Source organism: Antrostomus carolinensis, unplaced genomic scaffold (assembly GCF_000700745.2).
Source record: "Antrostomus carolinensis isolate BGI_N321 unplaced genomic scaffold, ASM70074v2 scaffold4411, whole genome shotgun sequence".
NCBI classification, from domain to species: domain Eukaryota; kingdom Metazoa; phylum Chordata; class Aves; order Caprimulgiformes; family Caprimulgidae; genus Antrostomus; species Antrostomus carolinensis.
In genome coordinates, this window is record NW_010293333.1 from 25,938 (window position 1) to 49,009 (window position 23,072).

General features: G+C 36.0%; 1 protein-coding gene across 1 annotated transcript in view; it reads right to left on the reverse strand.

Moving 5' to 3' along the window:
* The window catches only part of LONP2 (lon peptidase 2, peroxisomal), a gene marked incomplete at its 5' end in the record, with an annotated part of 39,799 nt that extends 17,490 nt beyond the window's left edge, over positions 1-22,309 (reverse strand). Inside the window, 10 exons of the mRNA XM_010177217.1 lie at positions 1,247-1,380; positions 2,442-2,568; positions 3,096-3,246; positions 9,244-9,385; positions 17,037-17,295; positions 18,151-18,245; positions 18,968-19,131; positions 19,979-20,101; positions 21,091-21,222; positions 22,070-22,309. Of these exons, the coding sequence (XP_010175519.1) occupies positions 1,247-1,380; positions 2,442-2,568; positions 3,096-3,246; positions 9,244-9,385; positions 17,037-17,295; positions 18,151-18,245; positions 18,968-19,131; positions 19,979-20,101; positions 21,091-21,222; positions 22,070-22,309 (1,567 nt within the window). The remainder of the gene's footprint in view (positions 1-1,246; positions 1,381-2,441; positions 2,569-3,095; positions 3,247-9,243; positions 9,386-17,036; positions 17,296-18,150; positions 18,246-18,967; positions 19,132-19,978; positions 20,102-21,090; positions 21,223-22,069) is intronic.
* Positions 22,310-23,072: the final 763 nt, after the last annotated feature.

Here is a 23,072-nt window from a genome sequence, read left to right on the forward strand (position 1 = left end):
GGGAAAGAAGGCAAGGTAAAGCTGAAACACTGTCAATAAACAGATATCCAGAGACAAATTACATAAGTTTTTACTACGGGTAAAACTCTTCTTCCTATACTGTTCTAATTAATACCACTGTTTGTACAAATATGGGTTCTATTTCTTCCTCCAGGACTTACTTTCTGATGGGTAGGCGGCACCATTCACACTTGGAAGCTGCCTTATGAGTCTCCTTATTTGTCCTCCTCTAAATCAGTCCAGAATTATTCTAGCTGTATAGATGTTAAAATTTAAAGGTTTTTTCCACATTGGCTTAGTTGTGTAATCTTTCACAACATCAAACCAAGGTCTGTTTAGTATTTGAAGTTTGTGAGTATTCTGGAGCAAAAGTAACCAGCCATTCTGTAGTTTTTGCTTTCTGGCACCCTCTGGCATACGGTTGTTCTCTGACAGACTGGCAGTATTTCTTGTCAGAAACAAGATGAAAAAGGGAGAAGTCACCCATTGCATATGAACTGGATTAGGGGCCCGACTTCTTCCTTCCTCCTTCTATTTCAAGACTAGAAAGAGGTCTGCCTTTACTGGTGAAGCAGTTACCTGAGTATTTTTGCTGTTTGAGAATTTGATGTTTAGTTTCCATTCAGTCTGTTGAATGGCTGGGAATGATAAATCACTATTGCCTGTATACATCAGAAACAAGAACAGACTTACTGAAGTTTACAAGTTACCAAAGCTCCAAGAGACTTAGAATTAAGTGCAGTCTTAAGAGGCACAAAAAAGAGCCCCTAAACCTTTCTAATTTCAAAGCTCTTCAAGCAGACATTTATTTTAGAGTACCACAAAATAACCAGATTGAGTTCTGAGCTGGTGGAGCATGCACAGCACAGTTAAAGAACCTCTTTAAAGACAATAACTAAAGCCATGCTTAGTCTTTTATTAAAGAAAATAAAGTGAAAGATTTGTGTAAAGAAGTCTTGGAAGACATAAAAACATGCACAAATCATAACTGCATACCTAAGATATGAAACAGATCCATTGCACTTCTCAATTAGCAAGTGGCAGGCTGAAATACTCTACTTATGTCCCAAGCCATACTCCAGCACTACTTGAACCATTGCATAAGAAGAATGTCACTCTATTTGAAAAGCTTTTAAAACCAGAGCCCTTAAGGAAGCATTAAAAAAGGAGAAAAGGTTGATAAATCAGCTTCCTAGTGACTACGTTAGAAGTTTCCTTTTTCATAAAACATGCAAAAGATACTCACCTTCTCCTTCACTCACTTCAGCACGATCTGTCTTTGTTTCTTTGTGCTGTCCTTCTGCCACTTTCACTGCCACTGCTCTGCAAATAGCTCCCAGCTTCCGATCCAGAGAGCGGACTCCTGCCTCTCTAGTGTATCTAGCGTAGAGACAATTGTTTTACTAGTGGATACTCCTTGTAAGAGAGATTTCTTCTGAATGTAAACACACTTTCTTTTTAAAAATACATACAAATAAAATGAGATATGAAAGGCAGTGAGACCTTGGGCTATTCTAATAAACAGGAAAAAAAGGTCATGTGCTTTTATCAAAATAATTGTGGTTTGCTGATAAAACTGTAAAGACAGACAACTGAGTGGGAAGAAGACAAGACTAACACCTGGTGTAAAATCTTAGTGAAATGCTAAACAATGCTCCAACAGCACTGAGCTCTTCTCAGATGCATAAAAATTAAAAGAACAATTTTAAAACTCAAAATACAGTTCACTGAAAGTTGAGGAACTGACTGTAAAAGAGTATTTTCTTTTAGTCTATGAATTAAAAAGAAACACGAGACAGTAACACTCACTAAATGCAAAAATACTGTTGCTGGTCATAAAATACTTCAATTCATTGAACACTGATACATTTTTTCTACTGGAAATGAGCTAGTTTCAAGTCCAAAAGAAGTTCTGATCAGTATCTTTGCTCTCACATCCAACAAAAAAAGTAGTTCTAACTAATACAAGCTATTTAAAAAACCCCACATTTTAACTTTTTTAACCTAATTCAAATTTTTAGACAAATAGGTCTCACCAAGTCAAAAGAAATTAAATGTCAATTTCCATTTTTTCTATGAAAATGACAGAAATAAAACTTCATTCTTTAAAATAAAGGTTGTCTGTTGTCAAGACCACAGCTTCACAGAGTGAACACTGCAGCTAGCTTCAAGAGTTTCTGTTTATTCACAGTGCCTTGCCAATTGTGTCAACACGACTGATTGTGAGCCACATTCTGAGAAGGAAGGATGATTCAGTTTAGACAGCAGAGCCAGACAGAGCTCAGGAAAGAGCAATTCCATGAATTACCAATTGCTGAACTGCTGAAGCTATTAAGGACAATAGATTTTAAGAAACTTTCTGTGTTATCACTTTATAAATTATTTACTAGTTACCAGAAAAAGAAGTTATTTAAACTTCAAGCAATGAATAACAGATTTACCTGGTAATTATGTCCAAAGTGGTTACTTGTGGAATCTGTATTTGCTGTGGAGTCAGGCCATGTTGTTCAAGTTGTTTGGGAATCAAGTGTCTATGTGCAATTTCAATTTTTTCTTCTTGTGTGTATCCTTCAAAAGAAAAAGTGTAAGTTTATTAATCTATTATTTACACTATAATATAATAAAATTTCTTACCATTTACAATTGTACCTGATTGAATATAACAAAAAAACCCCCAACTATAATTTAAAAGGCTGTTGGTATGATACTTTGTGGTTATTTGTAACTTCATGTGAACAAGAATAGAATTTTAGTGTTTCAAAGATCCCTTCCTCCACTGGAATCTTAAAAAGATGCATCAGCCAACAGCTGGTTAGAAAACAAACACAGCAATTGGTGAAAATATTGTTACAGAAGGTATTAAGGTATCTCCATATCCCTGGAACTGAACTTTCCTCAGTGCACTGCTAAATTTCATTCTCATGACAGAGGCCATAATGGCAGCATCCTGACTGGTCTCTTTCAACAATTCTGGCCACTCAGTCTAGATTCCTGGTGGACTTACCTTAAGGAACTGCTTTTCCTTTCAGGAAGAACATTCCAACATTGTTTAAGGATTTGCAATAGCCACTTTAATGAAAACACTGTAGTGTTACCTGGAACTTGAATAATTTCCATTCTGTCCAGCAGAGCAGGTGGGATAGTAGCTGTAGTGTTGGCTGTCGCTATAAAAAGAACTTGGGACAGATCAAAGGCTACGTTTAAGTAGTGATCAGTGAAACTGTGGTTTTGTTCTGGATCCAAGACCTTAAGAGTGAACACAAAATTGATGCAGTTGCTCAATTAGAAGTAAATAAAATATGCATATTTTTATTATATTCTATTTGGATCTGTCAAATCTGACTACATTCATAAAAAACTAAAGCCTGACCCTCAATATCCTGCCTCACTCCCATTACTCTGTAACTACATTCCACACCACACACAAAAAAAAGTCATTTCCCAGTTAGTTCTTTTTAGCCTTTACTAAAGATGGCTGCAGCATTTCTCCAGTCATCAAGTATCTCCTGTAAGCTATCTCCATGACCTTTCACAGATGGTAGAGAGTGGCCTTTCCAGGATTCTCAGCATCCTTGGAAAAGCAGCCCATGTGGTCCCATGCACTTGTATGAATAGAATTCTCTCAAGTAATCCAATCCTCATCTGCTGCTGGTTGCTCTTCTTACTCTAAGCACACCAACCAGAGAGATCTCACTGTGAAGACCAAGGGGAAGAACACAGATTATCTCAGCCTTATCTGCTGTCACTAAATCATCTGCCCCACTCATTCAGCTTTGTCCAGCCTTTTACTATTAATGTGGTAGCAGATGCTCCCCTTAGTGCCCATGACATCCCACACAAGTCTTGACTCCAGGTGCGTCCTGGCTTTCCTAAAACAATCTTTTTGCATATTTCTTTTTTTTCCCCAAATTTTGTGATAAAAACACAGAGACAAAATTTAAAAAGCACTGAAGAATAACAACACACAGTCTGACCAACCTCAAAAAAATTACTGTAAAAGTAGAACTACAGTTTAAATAACAGTGCTGTCTTCCTGTTGCTCTTAGTACTACTTATGTGTGCTAATGCAACACTTGCACCTATTTCAGCTATGACTTGAATAAGCTGTTTTTCTACATCAGGTGATAAGTACTCTATATATCTGGATTATGAGTGTACCAAGGTGCTGCCCTGTAGATTTTTTTTAATGGTGCAGAAAATTGAAAGTTCATTGTATATAGCAATCTACACTTGGCTTCTACATCACCACCTATGAACCATCTTCATTCCACTCCCCCCTTAAAGTACTGCCACACTTTTCCTTCCCAAATGATGAATTATCAATGCTACATCGACATGAATAATTCTCATGTTACAAATAACGGGACCTGTGTATCTCCTGAGAAATAGCACACTACTGTCAAAATAATTTATCTGCCTATACCCAAATGAATGCACCTCTTGTATTAGCAACTTGAATTACAGCCAAGAACAGTGTTGATCATTCTAAAAAATTGAATTTAAGCACTTCTTAGCTGGTTATGAAAGAAACAATTCTGAGTTTTCATTACTATTAAATTCTGTTCAGTCTTTGAAAAGTTAAAGCTCTTCAGAACAGAAATTATTTATGATCACAACAAACTGGTAAAATACTTTTTTCTACAGAATGTCAGAAACACAGCAGAACTTTTTTAAAAACAGAATAATTTCTGATTTTATTTTGAAGTATTGCATAGATTTGAAACTAGTATTTGGAAATGTATTGTGACTGTAATAAAATACAAGTTATACATTCCCCATAACAGTGAAATCTTCAAACATACTGAAGCATATGCCTAAATTCTAAAATTAAGGTTGGAACTCAGTGAATGCTATTGTTCATTGGCTATAGCTATTCAAAAGCTTCTTTTCTTACTCTTTCAGCAGGCAGCTGCTACCATTTACTCCCTTCTTTACTGATGAAGACAAAGGCCTTGAAGTATCCTGACTAAGTACAATGATGCGTAATTCAATCAGAGTTATAGACGTCTCTTACCTCAACTAGTTCCACAATCTAGACCTATAACTGCAGGGGGACACACCAACAGACAGTGTATCCAAGCACAGCATCTACATCTACTGTCTTCAAAGAAAGTAGATCTACACCTAATATTAGTTTCCCATTCAAAGTCTACTCTTGCAAATTTTTCAAAACTGATTTACAGCAAATCCCAATTCAATTTACCCTTTTATTTCACACTGATAACACAGTATTTCCACAAAATGCCAGTCTATTAGCTGAAGCATTTGCAACTACTTCCAAAGATGGTGAAAAACAATGTATTCTGACAGTCCAAGTTGTTTTTTTATAACATTTATCTACACACATATTTATCTCTTTCTCCTCCTAGTCTGCAACTAGAAATCCTAATGAATCCTACTAAGTGTTAAGCTCGTGATTATAATATTATTTACAAAGATATACAAAATATTGATGCTGTAATCATGCACAAACAATACTAGTCAATAAAGGTGAAGGAAACTAATAAAAAACCAACTTGGATTATATATAAAAATGTAAATTATCTGAGATTTTCTACAAGGGCTAGAGTTTCTCTGGAATAGTAATTCTTTGTCATTGTAACTATTTCTTAGAATAAAACATAAAACAATATTGTGCCTAAGCATTTAAAACAGGTTTTCCACAGCAAATAGAACTGTTCCTCAGCTAGGTATCTGTGCTAAAGTTCAAGTTCAAAAGTTTTCAGAGATATTCAACTAATACAAAAATATTAAGTACAAAAAGAACATTCAGTGAAGAAAACATCTTGGTTAATTTATGGCTGACAGCTCACACGCATACAAAGGCTTCTCTGTACCAGCTTTTTATTACCACAAAATCCAGAATAAGTTCCATGAACATTTAATTGCCTGGCTATGCTCCTGGTCTAATTTCCCTGCATACAAATACTCACTATCAGGCACTTGGATCCATTTCTGTTTTCTTCTGTTTTAAACAGAGGTCATCTAAATTTAGACTAAAACATTCCCTTGTTGATGAACAGTAACTGGAAATAGGAAGACATTCTGTTTTGCTTAAGTAACAACTCTGCAGAAGCACTAGAACTAAATACTTTTCAGCAATTATAAAACATCAAGCTTTGCTTCCAAGCTTACAGGGTATGGGAATTTACTTCTTGAATATATCTCACTGTAGACAGTCAGTGAGAATTTAAGGCACATACAGATTAAGGAAAAAAGGATGTCCTTTTTATACTTGATGATGGCACTTACCAAACAAGAAGCAGCAGTTTGAAAAACAAATGTGCCGGTTAGGTGACTTGCTACTTTTTGTTCTCCTACATAATAGCCACCTTTGCTGATTCCAGATGGACTACCCAACAATGTAAACCACAAAAAGCAGATGAAAATTAAGCTGTTATGTCCAGGCATGAGTTCTCCATTAGAAGAGGTAAAGCACCTGCTTCAGGATGTTTAGACAGCAGTAGAGGGATATACAGATCTCACTTGGGAGCAGCCCAGACATGGTTAATAGAGCAATTACTTCTCCAGATGCAACTAATGGTCAATTAGCAATGACTTGCATAAAGACTGCAGCCCAAGCAGACAGTTGGAAGCTAACCTGACAAGTCTCAGCTGGAATAATCCATGGCAGGAGCTGAGTTGAATATCACCGAGAATGTGGTTTTAAAATATGGAAAACAAAAACATCCCAAAGCAACAGCAAAGTAGCAAAAATTCAAACACAAATAATAAAAAAATAAATTAATCTAATTTACCCTCACATACTTGACATGATAGAAAAACAGAAATGTTAATTCTCTATTGCAAGACAGGGAATGAAAAATAAATTAAAAGAAACAGTAATGGCTGAATAAAATTAACAATATTAATGTACAGATCTGAATTCACGATTGGAACATTTCCAAAAAAAGTTATTCTCTTTCCAAGAAATGCCAAATCATTGCTTTATCACTGATTTTGACAGCCTAGCAAACAACAGTCAGCTAGCTAACAAAATTTGATTTTCAGGTATTTTTTTACCCATACATTGACTAGATTTAGTCCAGCTTAGTTCAATATCTAAAGGAGAAATGACAGAAGAAATATCAGCAAACTCAGAAACAGAGCTCATTACCATTAATAGCAAAGAGTAAATAAAATCCTGTAAGTGAAAAAGTACAAAGAAAATGGATCTGAACATTTGTTACACTCCCTTGCTTGTTTTCATTGCACTTCAAGGCTTTTCATGCACCCTAGAAATGTGTACTACACTCCTGAGAAACACACAGGTAAAGGACCATAACTGCTATTTTTAAAAGCTAAAAAAATGAAGCCATTGTATTTCCTAGCACATATAAATTATTATGTTCATGTTAACATGCAAAGATCAAAACAGAGTTCTCAAACCATAGCCTGTTCATAACACTGATTTTGAAAGAACTAGTTGCCCCTGTCAAAACAGTAATTTTACACTATCTAGCAGGAAGAAAATAATGACATTTTTAGAACTTCAATTGACATTTCATTTGCAGAAAGTCATACAGCATACAGATGAGCTCATGACACCTTAATTTAAGTCGCATTTTTCATATTGAAATCTCTGTATTAAGCACTGTCAGTCAAAAGTCATTAGAATGACTGTAGGCAAATATTAGCAGAACTACTTTCATCCCCACCTACAAAGACTCAGCCACAGAAGTTACCACACCTTAAGTCAGACAACTGAGATGCTTCTAGGATTACTCCCTAAATAATTTCAGTGAAAGTGAGCCAGGCTAGCTCCAAAACTTGGGACAAATTATCTTTCACTAACCCAATTCCTTTTGACTGAAACAGGTAAAGAACAATCACAGGAGCAGTTCAGCTGAAACAGTAATAGGATGGTAGCCCCTGCAGCCAGAGGGAGCATGAAGAGAGGTAGGCAGTATAAAAAGACAGCAGTATAGGGCAATTCTAAATGCACACAATACCAAAACCTGTAAATGTACTAGTGCTGCATCTGCTCTGGACAGCCTCAAGCCCAGCCTTGCTGTGCCATTACCTTCCTCATTCCCTCCTTTTCTCATCATCAGTGCTAGCACAGGAAGATGTACACAGCCTTCTGCACTAAGATGCTGAGGTAGGGCAATGCTCTTTGTCTCTTCCCCATACCTGAGATGTTCCTTCCTCTTTCCAGCAAACTACTAGAATAAAACCACTGAATATGCAAATGAGTGGAAGAGGGAATTGTACTGGGATATCATTGTGTATCATACTTCAGGGAAAAAGAAGGTTCTGGCAACTCATTATTACTCTCTGCTACAGACTCCTCTGATATGTGAAGCCTGTAAAGCATAGATCTCAATGAATCTTCTTCATAATCACTCAAGCTCTAGCCTCCTGAAATCCCAACAACTAACCTAATCAGAAACATCCCAACAGTTGATGGATTTACAAAATATTCCAACAGTATCTTGTTCACCAAAGTCCTTACCTGTATCATCTAAATTTTACTTGTGTCTTTAAGCAAATCAACTTTAATACCTCTAAACTCTTTCTGAAAAAATAACTACACCATGTACTTCAAAATTAGATTAATTTGTATCTTGGTCTGAGTCCCAGAATTTCAGAAAAAACACACTTAACAGCTGACTTTCATGGAAAGCAAACACTCACCACATCATAATGAGTCAAGGAGTGGGAATCTGTGACTTAAATGAAAAACTTAAGTTCAGAAAGTTAATTACAACACTAATTAAAGAAATGCTGCTAAAAGAACATGCAGCTAGTCCATATTAAATGCTTAGCTCCAATATAAGCTTGTACCATCAAAAACTTCAAAAATATATTCAAATTATTCCAAGAAAGAGGGAAAACTTGAAAAAGTCCACCTATGTTTGGCTGCTCTACAGTTCTTTCTTATAGCTAATGGCACTTGGTCATTAAAAATCAGTGTCTTGAAGTCTCCCAAATAAGTAATGTTTAAGGCTTGAACAGTTTTTAACTATACAAAACACTTAGCACAAAATAAAGCCTTGTGTTTAAGTACAGATCACTGAGACTGAAGATATCTTACTTAGCATGCTACGTCACAGCATTTGCATTGTGCACAAGGAATTGACAGAAATCCAACACTGTCAAAACATAGCAGCTTTTATTTGAATAAAAAACTTGATGTGCTGTCATGCTACCTTTTGTCCAGTGAATCTTCCCTTCAGACTCCAGTATTATAATTCTTTTTAATTACAAATTAAACTACACTTGTGATTTAACATCTCTTACCTCAAGCAAGGCTGCTGCAGGATCCCCCTGCAAGCTCTTCCCCAATTTATCAACCTCATCTAACAGGAATACTGGATTGTTAACTCCAACAGTCTTCAGTCCATTGATTATCCTGCCAGGCATGCTGCCAACATAGGTGCGCCTGTGGGAAATAAAGGCGTATGGGGAAAGAGGGGCCGGCCACACGTAACAGGAGTAGAAACATCAAAAATAAAACTCAAAGGAAAACATAACAATAAGCAGCATTGTATTGATTCTTGCCTTTCTGCAAAACTTTTTGGAACTGGTTGATAAAAATATGGAATATGCATCTCAATTAATATAAGCAATTAGCAGACAAAAATGCCAGTTCTATCGTGCACTAGTTGGTCTGGAAAAGTAAAAATGTGCATTAAAGTATAACCAAACTTTATGGTTTGCAGGCATTTTACATGATTCAGTAGAAGCATCCTTCTACTGTATGAACAAGCAGAAGCAGCTCTGGGAATCTCATTAATACTAACATCTTAATAATGACACTGGATTTTTGTCATCACAATAGAGCTCACATAGCATGTTACAAATTAGGGCAAAACTCCAAATATGCTGAACTGTCAATGTCCCTTGTATATACATCATGCTTTAATTCTCACAAAAATTAATTGTATTGACTATGCCATTTCAACATGAAATAACAAACCAGAACAGTGCAACAGTACAAAAAAGTTATGAGTCTGAATTTATTCAGCAAAGGTGGTAAAAACTTTTTTTTTTACAATGCACATTTTGTAAAAATTGTAAACATTGTAAACTTTCTTTATAATACACAATTTTACATGCACATATATCCCTTGTTTGCTGCATTTATCACAGCCTTTTCTGCTTGTGCCATAACTAAAAAAGTACTATAATTAAGAGTATGGAATGCTGGTCACTAAAGAAGAGACATATGAATTGCTGAATTACAGTACCTATCTCATGACCCTCACAAAGCAGATATGCAGAATAGGCCTGCTTTGCCCTATGATCTGTTTTAATACAGTCCAAAATAAACAGGATGACCTTTAGAAAGACAAAACCAAAAATACCATGGGAGTAATTTCAAAAGATACTAGAGAAGATTTTAAATATAAAAAACCCCCAACTCAAACCATACAGCAACAGTGTCACTTCCATGTACCATTTAACCACTGAGGGAACAAACTGCAGTTACTGTTTTAGTTCTGGATCTGAGCAAAAATAAAAAAAATTAAGATCTTCTAAACAGCCAGAAATGCAATAGCATTTCAGTTTGCCTATTACTACCTTCATGAGACAGCTGCTGAAGACAAGAGCAGCCAGCATGCCACAGTTTATCACCTCACTGCTTTTGTGTGGCGTCTCACTCTGCAGCGAGTGAGCAGACTGCTCTCCTGCACTGTATAACATTTATTACAGATCAAGAATCTGCATGGGGGAGCTATTATACTGGCGTGCCACTTCATTCTCCATCTGCACACAGCAAACCTTGCCAAAAAAATGGGAAAGATTCTATAAAATGCAATCAGAAAATTACAAGACTGAAGCAGAACTGAAGTTCACAGACGTGAATCATCTACCAGTACAACCAAATTAATCATTGTAGCAACTTGGGGGTTTCTTTGGGGGTTTTTTGTTGTTATTTTTTGTTTGTGGTTTTGGATTTTGTTTGGTTAGTTGTTTGTTGGTGGCAGTTTTATTGTTGTTTTGGGGGTTTTTTTAACAAAAGGTGCTTACTGCACTAGTAAATAATTTTATATGCTTCAGAGACAATGTAGCCTGACTGTTTTTAATATTCTATTTATGCCAGTAACAGGATAACATAATTAGGTAAATATTAAACATTCTTCTTTCTTGCTTGGTACATTATGCTCAAGTGCACGCTTAAAGACACACTTTTAAAACGCATGTTTGTGTTTGTATATATACACAAAGTTTTATCTGATCCTTTTAAATTCTAGAAAATGTTGAGACATCTATGTTCCATCTCATCTAGTTTTAAGAAACAGCTTTGGTTTATAAACTAAATGAAGGTAAACTGGGTTTCTCTAGTCAAGGGAAAGCACTGTGAATAATCTCTTCCTCTCCCTGCACCATCCAATTGCAACAACACAGGTCAAAGGATAGTAAGTGTTAGATACCAAAAGGTTTTCTGAATAATAAATCTGTTTATTCCCATGCACACACGCATACCACTTCTAAAAACTTTTCTGGTGATTTTCCAAATAGAAGCACTTAAAAAGAAAAAAATTATTCCTTGAGATACAAAAGGCTGTTGCTATTTATAGATTGAAATACTTTTTTTCCCCCTCAAACAATCCTGAAAATATACTTCAAGTCACAGTCACTTTAGATTCATGTAGATTTGGGTATTTAATTACATATTTGCACTTGTGGAAGATCCTCACAGATACAACATCTTTCAGTAAGACTTAAATGTTATACACAATCAAGTTTTTTAACGTTTTAAAACAAACTGTACACTAGGTATGTGGTGACGAAAAAGCAGAAAAATCCAAATATACTCAAGACAACTTATGACAAGTCAACTAAGATCAATACCTTGGAGAAATACAATCTTAAGTGGCTTCTACAGCAAGTAATAAGAAAAACATTCTAACAGTGACAGAAAATCATTAATTTAATTTTTTTTAACACATCCTGCCCAAAATAAGCCCTAGGTCAAGAGCTAACATATAAAAAACCTAAATAGAAACCACAGTCCAACTGAAATGGATCCAATGTTATGAAAAGGATGAAACCGTTCCCCATACAACCCAAGAGTTCTTCACTAAACTCAAAGGTCAAAATTAAGGGAACTATGGTTGGAAATACGGAACAGTTGTGCAAAATACTCAGTCTCCACAGGATTAGTGTTAACAGATGAGAAAAGTGCAGGTGGCTAGAAACACCCGCTCTAAAAAAGCTCTTCCTTTCACTACCTGACAATTGACTATTCTCGTTCTTCCTCTTGCACGAAAGACAGCTGGGAAATCCATCCTTGTCGGCTCTCCCAGTGTAAACTGGGAATGCGTATGAATTGGAACCCTGAAGCAGTACTAGTATTATTGGTAAAAACATGACTCACTTCCTTCATACTGTTCTAAAGACAAAAAGTTTTAAGTTGTTTTTAACTACAGTCGTTTTCAACCTCCAGAGGTAGGAAAAGGTAACAAAGTTAATACTACCAAAGAAACTATTCCTGAACTTACTTGCCTAAGATCACAGCTTATTTTTTTTGCAAGGACAGAGGCTGCCTCTACTCAAGCGCTTTACAAATGTTTCTGTGCTTTATACTTGTATAACAAAGCTATTCCTCTCACACGTGAAACTGTTTGTGTCCTGGTTTTAGCTGGAACAGAGCTGGGTTTCTTTTCCAGTAGTTAGAATAGTTCTGCGTTTTGCTTTTCAGCCTGGGACTTGTTATGAGACACTGATAACACACCAGTGTTTGCAGTTTTGTCACTGCAAGTGAAGGACTTTGTGTTCTGTTAGTCCACAAGCACAAGATCCAAGGGGGTAGAGAATGTTTAACTTAAGCTAAATTGCCATTTGGATATGCCAATGGGATATTCCATCTCATATCCCGTCATGTCCAGTATATCAGTGAGGGGCTCTTCCTCTCTTGCTCTCTCTGGCTTTCACTCAGGCTCTGGCTCTCCCAGGATTGCGGTTTTGGTTCAGGATTGTTGCTCCTCCGGGATCGTTATCTGGGAACAGGCCGGGCTTGGTCGGTGGGTGGTGAGCAGTTGCACTGGGTGTCACTCATTTGCATATTTTGTTACTGTCATCATTATCACTACTATTTTAATATTAGTATTAAGTTTTCTTTTATTTCTATTATTAAACTGTTCTTATCTCATCCTACAAGCCTCCTTATCCTTTCCCCCCCAAATCCTTTCCCCTATCCCCTGGGGGTGGGGGGGAAGTGGGTGAATGGCTGTGTTGGTTGCTGGCCAAGGGCCAGCCAAGTGAAACTATCACATTTAGGTTTGTTTTCTTTCTAGTCCAACAATGTCTGTGCTGTGAACTTCTGCTAGCACAGCTGTACTGGTGAGGAATTTTTTCTCCCACAGATGCACCTGAACAAGTCTTCAGTACAGGCCTAAGGCAGAAGTAAACTACCCAGATTTCTAGGAACTTAAAAGCACCGGTAATATAAGAAAGAACATTTCACATGGAGGTAAGAGAGAGAAAAAAAGAGCTTCACGATGATCTCACCAGCACCACTATAAATAAATGACACAATTACATCTTTCCTTTTCAAAACCAGAAAACCATGCACACATGCAACAAAGAAGATCAGATAGTTTCTGTATAAAAAAAAATATCAGTACTGAGAAGATCTTCAATGCAGTGAGCTTCCTGGAAAAAAGTTGTAAGTTGTCCTTCAGAGTGGTTTTTTTAGTTATTATTATTATTGTTTCCAATACAAGTTAACAACAAATGTAAACCAGCAAACTTTAACATACAGTACAGATGAGTGATAAATGCTAACAACAGCTGGAGGATGCTCTGCTTTTGTACCAAGATGATTATTTCATTTTGGGAATGCAGAACAGTGGTTGCTACTCTTCACCCAATCACAAAAGGATTCACAAACCCCAGCTGCAGGCACATGATCCACAATGAAACAGCAAAATCTGGGTGTTTCCGACTGTCCTATTTACACATCACATAGAACATCACACTTGAAACACCACTCCCCACCCTCCTGCTGTCTAATATATTTTATTTTGCTTGCCGAATCTATTAGTTTGCATTTTGCACTTACAACAGTAATAAGGGGCCAAAGCAAATGCTATTTCGGGCAGTATTTGCTTGCAAGTGAAATGGAACCACAATTTCTTCTTGAATGTTCTAGTACATTTAGCACATCTTTAAAAATGTTTAGTATATTAGTAGGTACATATAGTATCATTCTTCTGCAATGTTAATGGAATCCTTAACCTAAGCCTTAAAGCCTAATAAGGAGCCTTTAGGAGAAAAAGAGTGGCTCCTAACATGTAATATTGGAAAATCCGCCTACTGAACAGCAAAACTCGGACATCAGCAGCCTAAGTCTCCTCCACTTTTAGACCACTTTTATAATTCCCCTCTATGACTGCTACCAGATACACAGTATGGATACACTTGACTGGGAATATCTTGAAAAATGTATTAATGCAAAAGGACATTACAGAGAGGTCCACAGAAAAGCCGTAGTTTTAATTTGATTAATCTTATTCTGAGAAGCAGAAAAGCAGAAAAAAGATTAAGCAGAATTTAAAAAAAATCCAGTATGCAACAGTTGGTTTTGATTTTACATACAAGAAACTTGCAAAAGCAGTTGGTTACAAGTAACTCCTCATACTCACTGCTCTGAAGTTTGTTTTTAAGCCATACACTTGTTTGTTGAAGAGTAAACACATAATACTTTTGCTAATTCTAGATAATATTTTCCTTTACTGATAAAAAATAAACTCTTATCAAATACTTACCATCAGCTAATTTCAAGTAATTTTTTTAATATGAAATTTGGAATGGTTAGTTTCTAACATGCATTAAAAATTTAATAATGCCCTCCAGAACACCACAGTTTGTGACACCCACAAACACCTGAATTTAAAAGTTTTTAAAAGCCTCATTATCACATGACTCTAGCTGTCTCTACTCTTTACTAGGTCTAAGCACAAGATACAAAGCCAAACAAAACAACAACAAAAACAACAACAAAAAAGAAAACAGTAAGGAGTTACTGGGAATTGAGCAAGAGTTGATGACAGTTTTACTTTTACTCATAATGTCCATTTCACAGACATGATTTCCCTGTTACAAAGGCTTCAGTCCTGCTCTGCCCTGGAAGTTACCTATGTCTAGAATGCTTAGTATTCAACAGCCTCTAGTGGTTTCAGTTCGAATAGCAACGTGCTGTTGAATCACATTTTAAATTGTTTTTCAGATCCATACCAGTAAAATGAAACATCAGAATTCTTACTTGTGAATTAACAAAACAGTTTATGAATTACACGAATGATGTATAGTGAGGGAGAAGGACAGAGTTTTGCTTCGTTTTCTGTTAGTGTGCAAGCAAAAGGCCAGTTATTACAAAGGTTTACAAAACAATCACACACACGCAGAGTGCTGCTGTGCAGCAAAAAACAAGGTGTTAAAACAAATGTAGTTACAAACCCCCAGTGGCTGGTGGCTGTGCTGACCAAACCTACAGTAAGAAAAAACCTGCAGAAGACTCTTTCAAGCTGCAAACTCTAGGCAAGTGTCAACTTGTCACTCTGTAAAACAAAACTGCAAATTTGCCAGAGAAGAATGTGCACAGGAATAAACGCAGTTGCTCATTTTATCAGGGTGCTGAACTAAAAGTTTACAAAACAACTCTGAATTTTCAAGTTGTCATCAAGTACAAAATCACCATTTTGTCACTTTTCATCTCTCATGTTCTGGTTTAAGAAGAGATCAGTAGTATATTAAACTCTAGATTCCCAGAAACACATTCTGTTGCAGATTCCTAGAAGTTTATGCATATGATCAGCACAAGATTGCCCAGTGAGTCTCCTGCATTTCTTCCAGTTGTGACCGTGACCTTTCACCACTCTAATGTATTCACAGATGCAACTACCTTACACAGTCTGAAGCCTGATACCACAAAATGAATTTATTAGCACATTCCTTTTAAGTTTCCATTAAAATTACATAAGGAAGTGACAAGAATACCAAGGTCTCTTTTATGCCTTGAAAACAAAAAGAAATTACAGAAAAACCTGGAACTGAAGAAAGAATGATGGTGTATTCTGATAACTAAGTAGCAGCATAGCTATTGGGCAAAATTAGCTGCTACATGGCATCAGAGAATAACTGATAGCTTTAATTCCCAATAATTTACCTACTGTTGTCAAGAGAAATTTTATTAAACAATGTGACTTTAAAAAAAAACAAAACCAAACAACAAAAACCAACACATGGTTTTACAGATTTTTAGAACGCTATCATATTAATTATTCCAAATTTCCTACACTGCATGAAATAAGAAAAAAATATGTTTAATGGGACCAAAAATACTGCAACTGATGTTTAGCAGTTACTTATCTATACTACTCATTCATTATGCTTCCAGTTGCAAGGAATGGGAAATGGACTAATATAAACAAATGGTTTAAAAGACTAAGAAATAGACACATGAAGAGATGCAAAATAAAAAAAAAGTCCTAAGGGAAGTCACACAAAAACTCTCCTTTGAAATCTTCCAGTTTAGGTGTCCTTGTACTAAACTTCCTTCTGAAATGGGAAAATGGTACCCTAACAAGTTTGACATACCAAGTAACTCAGTTGCTATCCTCTAGAAACTTTTAAGTATCACTCTCAGTTTCTCCTCCTGTTTTAGCAACAAACACGGTTATAAAGTAATGCATTGCTATTCACAGGCTATTTTGTATAACTAAATCTTTACATCCCTCTTAAAAAGCAGAAAAATCAGATCCAACACTTAAAGAGTCTGCATTAGACTTTCTACTGAATTTTACTTCCAAGTGCCAAAATGACTGAAGATGAAATTCCATTCTCCCCTATGCCAATAAAAAGCATCAGCAGAAGGAAAGAACAAAGGCTGTATCTCAACACTAAACACCCATTCCCTTTACTAACATTCTCTCCTGTATAACACCACTGAATACCAAGAAAAATCAGAGAATAACTACCACTGTTTGAAATAAGAAAAATCTCTCTGTATTAGCTAAACAATTAAAATAATCAAATAACAAATAAAATTTAAAAATGCAATTAGGAAAGGAAGTAGTAGTTACCTGTGTCCTCGAATGTCAGACTGATCACAGACTCCTCCTAAAGCAATTCTGTGGAATTCTCGACCCAAAGTCTTTGCAATTGATCTTCCAACACTAGTTTTACCAACTCCTGGGGGCCCCACAAAACAAAGAATGGGTCCCTTGAGGTTGTTTTTAAGCTGTCGGACAGCTAAGTACTCCAAAACTCTCTTCTTCAACTTCTCCATAGCATAATGATCATTATCCAAAAGAATTCGAGCTGCACGAATTTCAAGGCGATCTGTCAAATCATTGACAACAGAAAAGATATCAGCACATTTACCTTTAAAAATGGAAACAATTTATTCTGTAACACAATAGAAACAAACACATTCTCAAAAATGTTCATCAATGCAATCCCTGTGACACACAGACATATTTTAGAGAATGTTTTCCTAAAACAAAGGTGGTGTAATTCCCATTTAATAAGGAAATTAGACATAAGCTAGACAGGTCATAGTACTGGTAACAAAATCTAAAACCCCATATTTTTGCTGTATCACAGATTGAAATCCAGTTCAAACGAACTTAGTGTCTATTCTAGAACAGCGATTCAATGATAAGCAAAATTTTCAGCATTTGCATTCTCACAGAAATAAGTCTGATCCTGTGAGGTTGTCTCAAAAGACAAATTCATTCCTACATCTTCATCACCTGTTTATGGTAAGAATCCTTTTTTCCTTACCAAACTTGATTAACTTAAGACATACCAGAACCTTCTTCAGGAAGATTAATGCTACAAGAAATGCACAAAACTTTTTTGTCTGACATACAAAAAGTAACTAGATGCTCTTTTCTTCATTATTTTAGATACATGCTAGCACAGATCGTAAGTAATAACATCTTCATTTTTCTGTGTAAATATTCCTAATACTTTTAAAATACCCATTCTCAGATGTACAACTGAGCTACATTCAGTATACAGATATTACTTTAAGCCAGGTAGACTGTAAGACTTCAGTAACATATTCACAACATTTTTACAATCAGACAATGAGACAAACATTTGCAAGACTGAACTAAGTACACAGTGTTTACATGGTTATTTGTCCTAAAATGTCTGTGTGAGACAAACAACAATAACAGAAGGGTTAACCTTTTGTACTCTTGTTCCACGGCAGTTCTACCATCAGTTCCAAGTAGTTTCTTGTCAAAGCATATTCCGGCATTGACTGAGGCATCTTCTTTAATCTGGAAATATATGCACAGGATTCATAAGGCTAACCAGGAATTAACTGCCATGTAAAACTCCCCCTGCACCACAAGATAGGTGTTTAGCAAACTTGAGGTAAACAGCGTACCCTCTTACTTTCTGACAACCATAATACTAAAAAACCCAAGTCACTACTCCATCAACTATGAGATTGTCTTTGCATAATAATAGGTTATTTGTAGGATACATACAGAAATTAAAAGAGTCAGTTCCCTATGCATACACAATGCACGTACCACTACATGTATGCATCCTCACTGAAAAAGAGTTTGTTAATCACCATATCACCATGGATAGCACAGTTATCCTCTCACCAAAGAAAAACAGAATAAAAAACATTAAATAACTAGATAACTGGGTCAGTTTGCTCATTAATTATTAACTACTGTTATTTAGTGCCTTTTTTTTTTTCTTTTGAGATCTTCACTTTATAACATAGAGACTTAGAGTTTACAGTTTAGTGGTATATTAATGTATGAACCATATCTGGCAGACTTCATATTTCTTTGTTGGCACCTCTGACGATGAAATGATGAAATTAGGAAAGCAAAATCCAGCACTCCACTAAATTTTGAAAAATAGTTTCCAAGTTTCCAAAACACAACCAACACAAACCTATCACCAAATAAGAAAAGGTTAATGTGAGATTTGTTTAAAAAAATAAAATCAGAAAAGAAACCACCATCTGAAAGCGTCATACCTCTTTATTTCCTTAAGACAAACTTTAAGAGCTTGTTCTGACATACTGGATGTTCTAATCTTTTTTTCCAGCATGACAACATCATCATGATCATCTTCTTCCTCCTCGTCTTCTGTAGTGCTTGGAATGTGATTGATTCTTCTATTAGGACGAATAGCTACAACCTATGAAATAGAAAACAGAGGCAGAGAAGAGTAGCAGGTTTTGATTTTTAAATAAGGTGTGTACTTTGGCTTTGAATGAAACAGACAAGAACATGCAAGGTGGTGGGAGAGCCTCCTTCATAGAAAATTTCAGAAGATTTTAATCCAATAAATAACTTCACACAGTACTATTGGTACTACTTTAAGAAGTAAAGTGCATTTATCATCTACCCTAAGCTAGCAGACAACAGAAGATGAGAACAAAACTGAAGAGTTATTTGTGATTTTTTGGGCATTGCAGCCCAACATATTAAGCAGAATAAGCCTAATCTTCACAAAACAGATAAGTCTTCTCTCTTACTTTTTTTTCATTTCTCAACTACTTCCTGTTTACTAAACTGCATAAGTATAGTTAGATAGAGCAAAAGTCTAAGCTGCTTTAGTTTAGCAAGCTACATTTTACAACACTCATTCTTTATCTGTATTTCAAAAGCTATCATCCACCTGCAATGGCATTAGTAACAGGTAAACCTTTCACTTCACAGGCCAAAACTCAGTGTGTGCATACCATCCATGGCAAGTAAACTGGGCATCAAATGACTCCTTTAAAGGAACCTGAGCATTTATTCAATGTCAGAAAGTGTTCAGAGCCTAGGCCATTTTAAAATAATATTTTCTCTTTTAGGTATCTAAACAGCCAAAGGTGCCAGCTGGGTGTTCTCTGCAGCTCCAGACTAAAAATAAAACATTATGGCTACAGATTAAAACTTTGCACAGATTAAAATAATGTATGATCATTAGCCTGTTTAAAAGTGCATCTTTCTACTTATTTAGGATGTTTAAGTACCCCACATTTAAAGGTCCATACCCTTTTATCATCATCCTGTTTTGGCTTTCTTGTTTTCTGAAGCAGCTTCAGGCCTTCAATCTGTCTAACAAGCAATGGTATAGTCATCTTGAACCGTTCTTCCAGGCTAACAGCATCTAAAATCTAAGAGCAGGGAGTTACAAGTAGACAAAAAGTTCACGCTGATGGATCATCAGTTTGGGAGAGGGGAACACGGAGGGAACTGTTACTGTCTTTTGATCAGAGTTATAGAAGAGTTATAGTTAGAGTTATAGAAGGTTTAGGAAAAAAGGTAGCAAGAAAAGCAATGAGAATACAGTACACCAAATCCAGCCACAAGGGTCTGGATGTCAAAACTACAAAACACTCCAAAATAGAAAAAAAGTCTTTGATCCTGTCTGGTTTTAAAGTGTCTTAATATTTCAGTTGCATTTTCTGTGGCAAACATATATCAGCATTCTATTTTTCAATTACTGAACCTCAGGAAAGAGCTAACCCTATAAGAAAGTTACAGCATGATCTTCTTGGTTAACCCAGAAAAAAATAACCTTATGCCTTAAGGGTTTTTTTTTTTGTTGTTGTTGTTTTTTGTTTATTTTGCTCTTTTTCAAATTTTATACACTATTTAATTTTCATGTTTAATTAAGTTGATACATGGAAATTGGTAGAATTTGGCTCTTCTGTATTTCCATGTCTTCCACTGGCTGCTCAAAGTTCTTCACCACTTCTAATTAAAAAAAAAAGGGACACAGTAAATTCAATGACTAATGTAGTGTCCTCCAGCAGGATATTCAGCTCCAGTACACACCTTCACTTCAAATCACTGCATTAATTTCTATTTGATATTGTAAATACTGTATTTATTGTTTAATAAAATGAAAAGGTTCCAGTGTTAACTAGATTAATTTACCTGTTAGTTGAGTTCTGACATTTAGATATATAAACTCTTTAAACAACAGCATAAAAACTTTTTACAAGTGTTCATGCTCAGCTGTAACACAAACACCTTCTAGTGCAACATTATCACTGTACAGTCTTAAGCATAAACAGTTTCAAATATATCTAAAGGCCATTAACTGTAAAAAAAATAGCAAACACCTAACTCTCCTTGAAAAAGTTTAAGAGCATAATACCTGAAGCTTCTCTTGGTTGGATGTACGGATGATAGACGTCAGTATATCTGGCAATGCTTCTCTAGGCAGATTGTCCAAAAGACGTCTCAGCTTTGCAACTGCAGGAACGGACATATCCAGCATCTCAACCAACTGTAAGGAGCACACAATGAACAATACTAATGGTTGCTATATTTATTTTTAAATTATTTATGTGGTATCTGACCTAAAAATGGTTGCATCTTTCAGTATGAAACGTGTCTAGGTACTTTGCCAAAAAGCTATAAAAATAAATAAATAAATGAAACTTAACAGAAGAGGCACCATCTGAGCACAGGGCAATCAAGACCTGGGCTTTCTGCTTGTTTGAGGAGTTAAAAAATATCATTTTCAGCACTTTTTTTCAAGGCACACATCTCTTATTTTCCCCATACTGATTAAAAACTTTCCTAGTTATCTTAACAGTATGATGACTCTTCTTCTATACATACTTTAAACTCAAACTCATTATATCTGAGGACACATGTTTATAATCAAGGCTCGAGAGGAGTTTTTTCCCTTCAATAACTAAAAAAAAAAACCAAACCCCCAAAACTTTTATATACACTTTTATACTTTTATACATACTCTTATATAAAACTTTTATACTTTTATATATACAATATCCTCAAAAAAAACCCCAACAAAACTATTGCTTTTACTACAGTGTATTTATAGTATTGCTACATATAAAATAGTACCAACTGATCATAGCACTAATGTGCAGTTAGATTCATCCTTCAACGAGCTGTACAGACACTCTGGAACTCTAAATTTAAAGTTAAGAAACTTTAAACTGTAACACAAATATTTATTTTGTAGCAGAAATACTGAAACTCTACAAGTTACTGAAAAATGTAAGAACAATAGAAAGAGAAGAGCAGACAGAAAACAAATAACCCCCCCCCAAATCTATGCATAAATACACTGATATATAATACATAGCATTAAAACAATTTACCTGCACTGCATACTTGTAGAATTGTTCTGACAGCTCTCCAAGTTCCTCCTCAGATTTATGCTGATTAGTGAACTGCTCCAGTCGATCTAACTGTTCAACTTCAGCAACAGGATATGGCTTCTCTTTCAGCAACTGCAGGATCTGGAATCGGCAGAGGCCCGTAACCAGCAACGTGTAATGTGGCTTGGGCCAGTTGCTGCCAACCACCTGAACTGCCAAGGCAGCAGTGCCAATCCTGAAAACAGATTAAATCTTCATATTATTTGTCATCTTTCACAGAACATTCTGTGTATCCCTTATTATGAACCAATGGAGCTATAGGCTGCAAGAACCTTCTCGGTCATAGTTGCTTATCGCGAAAGGCAACCAAATGATACAATTTGTTTTGTAATGCAGATTACAAACCCAAACTCTAAAACCTGAAAGTGAATGAGCTAACTGAAAAACAAACTATGATAACATAAAACAGTCCTCCAATTTAGAAACGTATGTAATTTTTTCACAGATAATTTAATGGATCTTGCTGTGGGCAGGAACGCTGACATTTCTGCTTTAAACTATACGCACTGGAAAACTGAGTGTCTGTAATCTACAGCTCTTCAGTGAAATTGTCTGCATTCTGAACAAGAGTTTCAGATCACACGTACCTGTTTGAGCAGACTGAAAGCAGAAGTGATTTTCTTGCAAAACCTTACTTAGTCCACTGATGGGATAAAATCTTGCAGGTAAGTGTTACAGCACGTTAGTTTTACTCACGCTTTATCCCACAGAAAGACAATTCGTTTTCATTTTATGTGAACTAGGTCACTACCCACGCTATTTATTAGGTGGAAAATGCTGCCGCTAACAACTGCGACACCCTCAACGCTCCTGGCCTGCGCTCTCTGATCGCGCTTCCCTCATCCCCCTTGGACTCCTTCCTCCAGACACCAGTGACAGTCCCCGACACCAGGCGACCCCGCAACAGACGCCTGTCTGGCGCCGCGAGAACCGTCTCTGGGAG